Here is a 7,551-nt window from a genome sequence, read left to right on the forward strand (position 1 = left end):
ATGGAGTCTCCCAACAACTTCATCCAAGAGCTTCCTGACCTCGAACGCCTTGTTTATTCCCTGAGAGATGCAGTCACGCAGCTGAACCACCCTCAACTCTTCCACATCAGGAAGTCCTCCTGAGAGTCCAGGGTCCAGATGTCGCCAGAAAAGCTGGCGTTAACTTCAGCCTCTGCCATTTGTGAGTCATGGGATGTTCTGAAGTGATTTCTTCTCCCAGTGCCTGTTTCTTCCCCCTGCTAACACAGGGCTGATAACAGACCTACCTCAGCGATTTGTGAGGAATAAATGTCTACTCAGGAAACGCCATCCAGCCAGCATGTCCATTAGAAGCCAGGATGGCAAGGTTTCAAGGACGACAGAAGGACATGTTCTCAGGAGAGACCAGCCCCTAGAAAAGGGCATCCTCCTTGGGAGAGGGGCAGTGAACCAGAGGGAGACCCTGGACAAAACGGACTGACACAGTGGCTGCAACAGTGGGTTCAAACTTAAGAACAATCCTGAGGATGGTGCAGGACTGGGCAGTGTTTCCTGCTGCGGTCCATCAGGCTGCTGTGAGTCGGAACCGACTTGCCAGGAGGAGCACGTGGGCAGGGTGGAGCGTGGGTGCCGTTGTGAGCCAGCTGTCATCACCCAGTTCCCTGGGCCGTGCTGGTTGGGAGTGGATCACTAGGCCTTTCTCCCGTTGGCAGCACTGGAGGGAGGGCAAGACTCAAACTTTTCCGCGAGCAGTTCGGCGCTTCCATGTTGCTCTAGAGCTCCTCGTGGTCATCCTCATCACCTGACCCCTTTTCTCCCCTTAGACGACAACTTGCATGTGATTTTCTCCTTTTCAACCCATTGAGGGCTCCCTGCTCTCACTATACTGATCATCTTATCACGGCTTCCTTTCCCGCGTGGTCCGAAACAGTCATGAGGTTCCAGAACCTTCTAGAATGCTGCACTTGCCCTTACCTGCCTAAATCTAACGTGAGGTTAACCTGTCTATCTCAAGTTCTACTGAGGAAAATGGCATCCTGATTCCATTCCTCACGGACTCCTTGTCCACACGCGGCTTAGCCGCGGCTGCCAATTCTTCTCTCCCTCTCCCTTCTCCTGGCACCCTTCACGGGGTCACCGTGCCTCCTGCTCTGAGGCCACATCACAGGCAAGTCCTTGTCACCTCGACTAACCCGTTTCCTTCCCTACTCCCTTGGCTCTTCTTCCTAACTCAAAATAGCTTGACGTCCAAGTGCATGATTAACTTCATTTCTCCCATCCTTCTGTGTGACGTAGTAGTTATGAGTTCAGCCGCTAACCTTAAGGTCAGCAGTTCAAGACCAACAGCTGCTCCTGGGGAAAAAGACGGGTTTTCTAGTCCTGTAAAGAGTGAGAGTCTCAGCAACTCACAGAGACAGTTCTCCTGTGTCCTGTAGGGCTGGTCGGTATGAGTCGGCACTGACTTGATGGCAGGAAGTTTAGATGTTTTGCTGTGGTCATTCTCTGGCAGGGATTTCCAGGTTTCATGGACTTCTCGGGGGACACTGGCTCCTTCCCCCCAGTCAAGACAATATGTGCAGCCTCTTGTGCTGAGTCCATCTTTTCTTTCCCTTCGATGCAAATTGCAATGTCTTCTTGCCTGTCCCATTCATCACTCAACCCACTGAAACCTGGCACCTCTGACTGTTCACTGGGTCAAAATATCCATCTTCCTTCCTTCCTTTGATTACAAATGCAAGACCAAGCTTTAAGATGTATAAATGTTAAGTATTTCTCACCTCCAACTCCTTGGTTGGCATTGTTTAACAGCTTGGTATGTAGGCTCTGTCCATTTATTTTCTGAGTGTGTAGCTATACCAAGACATCAGAATAGCAAGAGCGGTCATAAAAGCCCCTGTGCTGTAGTGGTTATGCATTGGGCTGCTGGCCGCAAGGTCAGCTGTTCAAAACCACCAACTGTTCCAAGGAAGAAAGATGAGGCTTTCTCTCCCCATAAAAGAGGTATAGTCTCGAACGCCCGCCGGGGCGGTTCCTCTCTGTTCTTTGGGTCACTGTGAGTCAGAATTGACTCAATGGCAGCGAAACGGATGTGCCCAGCACTGTCACAAATGTCTTCCATCTTCACAGCAGGCAGAGACTCTTGCGAATCCCCATTTGACAGGTTAGGTAACTGCAGCAGAAAGAGGTGAACTCCTAGGATCACACAGCTCCTAAGTGAAGCTGGAACTCTGGCTGCAAAGGGGCTCATTTTATAACGGTTAGCTGAGGTTACCCAGTGCCTGTCATTTGTCTTTACGTTCTAACGGCCTACGCCTCTTATCTGTGTGGATGCATCTACCTCGTGCTTCCCAAGAGTGCCTAGTATTGTATTACGGGTTCTTGGGCTGTTCGCAACTATGAACAGAAAGGCTGATTGCTGGTCCAAGCCCACCCAGCAGTGCTACCATAGAAAAGCCTGGCAACCGGCTGTCAAGATCACAACCAAGGACTCTGGTGGAGCGCAGTTCTGCTCTCACACACCCGAGATTGCAGTGCGTTAGACTTGGCGGCAAGGTCATTGTTCTGGATTCTTGTATCATGCGAATGTTTCTATGTCAACTACACCATCTGGAGACCGAGGGGTCTTGGTAGCGTAGTGGTTAGACACTGGGCTGGTAATCCCAAGGTTAGCAGTTTGAAACCACTGGGGTGCTCCTGGAAGAAAAATGAGGCTTTCTACTCCCATCAAGATTTATTCCATGGGATAAAGGCAAGACTTTCCACTTCCCTAAAGAGTCACAGTCTCAGGGACCCACAGGCACAGTTCTACCGTGTCTACACAGAATCACACTACGCATCATCATCGACTCTGTGGCCGTGAGGACCATGAGATGAAGGAGCCCTGGTAGCGTAGAAGATTATGTGTTCAGTTGTGAACCGCAAGGTCAGCAGTTCAAATCCACTAGCTGCTCCTGGAAAATGAGGCTTTCTACTCCCATCAAGAGTTAGTCTCAGAAACCCACAGGGGCCAGTTCTTCTCTGTCCCACGGGGTCACTGTGAGTTGAAATGAATTTGACGGCTGCGATTTGTGGGTGGTGAGACTGGTTGTTTTGAAGGCTCATTACAAACAGCTCTATAATAGTTAAATGGGAGGGCTTGTCTTCCATCTCCGTGTCCGACTCTTTCATGGGGGCCTGTCTAGCCTTCTATCTCTCTATTTCTTCATGTATACTGGGCAGCCTCACCCACTGTCAATCATCAACAATTCGATTAGCCATTGATTTGCAAATCTGTGTACTCTCCTGAAAGACAAATAGGAATTCCAAATTGCCTGCAGTGTATCCTCCCCTGTGACCACAGAGCCACTGCAGATTGAGCACATCCAGAATGGAACTTACTGGTTATCCTGGCACTCTCCGTCCTGCTCCCACTAACCCACCCTCTAGTGGCCCACTCTCCCTGGGGCAGCGAGGCTGCTGTTTGCTTTTGTTGAAGAATGCTTCAGGTGCTTGCATTCTTTTGTACAGTGTCCTTTGCACTTGGTGTTGAGCGCCTCTGCCCTGGAGTGCTGTTCTTCTAGGTGGAAAATTCCTCCTTACCCTTCTTGTCTGGGCCCCAAAGACAGGGCTTCTTGGACCACTTGAGCCAATCAATGCCCCCCATCCCCCACTTCACACTCTCCCATGACCTCATCTCCTTCTCATTGCACACATCACTTTCAGAATAAGTGAATTAGATTATAATCTTTCCCCAGCTTGCCTACTTCCCTCCTCTGCAAGGTAAGTTCCCTGAAGACCGAGCCTTTGCCTTGCTCAGCAGAGCAGAGGGTCCTGCCTCGAACGGGGCAGGGCTGTAGCATGAAGATGCAACGGAACCCCTCATCCTGGGAAGATTCTGAAGGGGGTCGGTCCTGTTGCTGTACCTAGCAATGGAGCAACTCATCTGCTTCCATGTGGGATGTTGCCTTCCCCACCCACTCACTCACTCAGAATCTGAACTGCAGCCTGAGCTCGGAAAGCAGTACTTTAATGGGTAGCAAGTTACACGCACACCCCCAGGAGCCTCAGCAACATTTTGCATTAAATCGGACACACTAATAGCATGGCCACTTTCTGATGTAAAATAGAGCCCGGTGGTGCAGTTGGTTAAGTACCCAGTTGCTAACAGCAAGGTGGGCCGTTCAAAACCCCCAGCCCCTCCGAGGTGTTGGAGGAGGCCTTGTGCACTCATAGACTGACAGTCCCAGATAACCCAAGGAGCAGTTTGACCTCCGTTCTGTAGGGGCAATGGACTTGAAGTTAGTGGGTTCTGATACAAAGGATAACATTCAGTTGCTCTCTAGGGTTAGAGGTTCCGCTCCACGCAGAGGCAATTCTGAAGGCCTGGTGACCTGCTTTGAAACAAACCACCATTGAAAGCCCATAGAGCACAGTCCTAGGTCAACACGAATGGGATGTGCTCTCAGCTGGAAACCATTCTTGGCTGATCAGCCCGGGCACCGAAGACAAGAGCCCGTTTGTCCTGGAAAAGCACCCTCTTGGTTGACCCTTCCCGGGATGTCCAGGGTTAAAAGGCACTGTTCTGGGACCTCACCATCCCATGTTCCCTGTCCCGCTCAGGTTGTTTTGGAGACACCCCCCCCAGCCCCCGCCAACACCACCACCAATTCTCTCAACACGCCAGCCTGAGGTTTCTCCCCATCACAGAGCGGACGTACACCCGGGGCTCTCGCTCGCCCAGAGGTTCCATAGAAGAGTCCTCTGAACCCCCGAGAATCAAGTTTCCAAGCTCAAACTCCGTGCCCCCTTTCTTTCCTAGCTGCGCTTGAGAACCGTCGGCTTGGAGGAAGCCGGCGCTGGGGGAGCGGGGAAGGGGCACACATCGCAGAAAGGGGGGTTCCCCAGAGCAGCTCCCGGGGCGGACCCGGAGGTGGATCCCCGGGGCCAGAAGTGGTGCGCCCGGAGCGGGGACGCTGCGCGCCGGAGTAGCGGTCCCCTGGGGCGGGGAGGCGCGGAGCGGGCCCGGGAGCAGCGGGGAAAGACCGGGAAGAAGTCGGTACCGGGCGGATTGGGAGTCGCGAAGGGAAGGGGGCGGAGAGGAGAGGGCCGGGTCTGGCGAGCGCGCGCTCCCCAAAGAGGGTCGAACAAAGCGGCGGGCGCCCGCACCCAGTGGGTGGCGGGCACTCCATCGAAAAGGAGGGTGGGGAAGGGAGAGCGCGGGGAGCTCACGCCTCGGGCCCGGCGGCGGCAGGTTTGCATTTACCACGACCCCTCGCCCGTAGTCTGGCGCCTCCTCGCTGCTCCCGGCCATGTTGCTCCGGGGAACGCGGGAAGGGAAGATGGGCGCGCGCGGCCCCGGGGAGGGAGCGGGGCAGGCGTAGGGGAGTGGGCCGGGCCGCCCCGCCCCGCCCCGGCCGAGCCGGCGGGAAGCAGCGGCGCGCCGGGGTCGCAGGGGGGGGGGGGGCGGGAGGGGACTCGGGGCGGGCGCGGGTTGGGGCGCAGCTGCCCTGGCGCGCCGCGCTCCACCTGAGCCCAGGCCTGGGGCGCGTCTCCAGCGGCCGCCGCGCGCCCCGCCCGTCCCGCCCGCCCGAGGCCTGTCTGCGCGCCGGGGACCCCGCCGGGACCCTGCCGTGGGGGTCGGCTTCTAGAAAGGAAGAGAGAGCTTCGCAGGGTCGCGCCGCCTGCCCGAGCCCTCGGACCCGACGCAGCCGAACGTCTCCTTGCATCCCTTCGGCAAACGTGGATGCGCCTGTAGATCCCCAGAAACCCGCCCAAACATCTGCCGTTCAGGACGTCCTTCACTACTGCCGCGTGCACTAAAAGTATTCGGAGTGTGTTTTCAACCCCCCCCCCCTCTCCGCTCCTCGTCGGAGAGTTTGAAAGATGGGTGCGATTGAGTCCACGTGGGGCCCTAAACGTAGTTGTAGGATCTGGGCTTGGTTAGGATCAGGGTCTTCCATTAAAAAAAAATTAAGCCAATTGTCTACTTTAGCGGTTTGGCAAAAACACAGGGTTCAAACTTGCTTCAGACTCAATTAAACAAAACGCTCTCCTGGTTTCAAAGATGCTTTTTAAAAAAACAAAACCTGTTGCTTAGTGCAACTTCTAATCCAGTCTTCGCCCAACAGCAAGTCTCGTTCTCGGTCAGTTCGCCAAGGGCCCTGGTTTCCCTTTCGACTTAGTCTCGGAACCCTCGCCAGACACTTCACAAGCCACCTCTGTCCTGAAGCCCTCAGCTGGACAGGCCCTCTGGCTCAGGCCCCTCCCAAGGAGCCAAGGCCCAAGGTGCTAATCTTTGGGTGCTAGCAAGCACACCGCGGGGAGAGAAGGGCTGATGTGTGACCTTGTCAGGTTTGAGGGGAAACAGTCATCAATCAGTCCAAGTTGGGAAAATACTCGTTTCCACACGACAAAGCATGCCAAGCGGGCCCTGGGCCATGCTCAGCACTGTTGAATGTGAACGTGTCCCCCATGCCAGTAGGGTGACAGGGCAGCCCCATGGGCCGGTCTCAATGAGCTCATTGACTGCCCCCCATAAACTGTGTGCCACTTTTCCCAGCTCGCAGATAAACCGTGTCTTGCCCTTATCGCCAGAGGTCGCCTTTTAGGTCATTTTTAGGTCAGCGTTAGGACCATCTTTTGTTGTCAGTGAACAGAACAGCATCACAGCTGAAATTTCCCGGCACCCAAGAGCGCCTTCATGGTAGTGCTCAAACACCCACGTGCACAAGATTCTCTTGGGGAGCTGGCTTGTTATTCCAGCTTTACGAGATGGTGAAGTGATGGTGGGGCCCAGGGAGACACCCCAGGTGAGTGTGAACCAGGTGGTTCAGGAACTACCTTGTGGTGTCTTACTTGACCATCATGACTGCTTCGGTATCTAACGTGTCTATTCCCACGAGGCAACTGGTAGTTTCGAACTACTGACGTCTGCAATTAGCAGCCCAACGAGTAACCTTCGACGCCGCCAGGGCCCCTTAGATGGGAGGTAAGGATCTTCATAACATGGTTTCTGGAGTGGGTTATCCCTGGTTCCTGCTACATGTCGCTGAAAGAATTCACGTCACGGAAGCACTTTTGTAATCCAAGTGAGTTTTTATGAAGGAAACGTTTCAGGTTGTATCGTCTCTACAGGGTACAGGCTATTGCTGGAAAGCATGCCTAGCGTCGCAGAAGGTGCACCAGGGGTTCACTACTGGCGCTGCACACCACTCAGAACAGAACACCCACACGTGTGGAACTAGGGCATCCCCAGGGGCCAAGCGACCAAGAGAGTGCAGGCCCTTACAGACCACTTACAGAATACACCTGAGCAAGGCCAGAATAAAAGGGCAGGTCTTGCCGCAGCCAAAGTATTTCACACTTGTCTGGGGAGGCGTGGCTGGAGGGTTTTGGTTGACCCCACTGGCTGAGTTAGGCCCACCTGTGTGATTGATGTCTTGGTCCTAGGTGGAGGGTAGGTTTCACCTGAGCTAGGGGGCTTAGTTTGCACATGCCCAGTACTGGATTTCCTCCATAGATGTCCAATGAGTGTGCCTGGTTTCCCCCAACCCCATTACGTGACCCTGTTGCCAGGCGATTTCAGCTAGTGCA

General features: G+C 54.4%; 1 protein-coding gene across 7 annotated transcripts in view; it reads right to left on the reverse strand.

The window, feature by feature from the left end:
• The window catches only part of PRTFDC1 (phosphoribosyl transferase domain containing 1), a 118,264-nt gene extending 112,949 nt beyond the window's left edge, over positions 1–5,315 (reverse strand). For 6 of the 7 annotated variants that reach the window (XM_075552518.1, XM_075552516.1, XM_075552521.1 and 3 more), the window contains exon 1: positions 5,222–5,315. In XM_075552518.1, coding sequence (XP_075408633.1) covers positions 5,222–5,269 — 48 coding nt within the window. In that variant the 5' untranslated portion in view covers positions 5,270–5,315. Of the gene's footprint in view, positions 1–5,187 lie in introns of all 7 variants that reach the window. The other variant, XM_075552517.1, reaches the window with a different exon arrangement.
• Positions 5,316–7,551: the final 2,236 nt, after the last annotated feature.

Source organism: Tenrec ecaudatus, chromosome 6 (genome assembly GCF_050624435.1).
Source record: "Tenrec ecaudatus isolate mTenEca1 chromosome 6, mTenEca1.hap1, whole genome shotgun sequence".
NCBI lineage: Eukaryota > Metazoa > Chordata > Mammalia > Afrosoricida > Tenrecidae > Tenrec > Tenrec ecaudatus.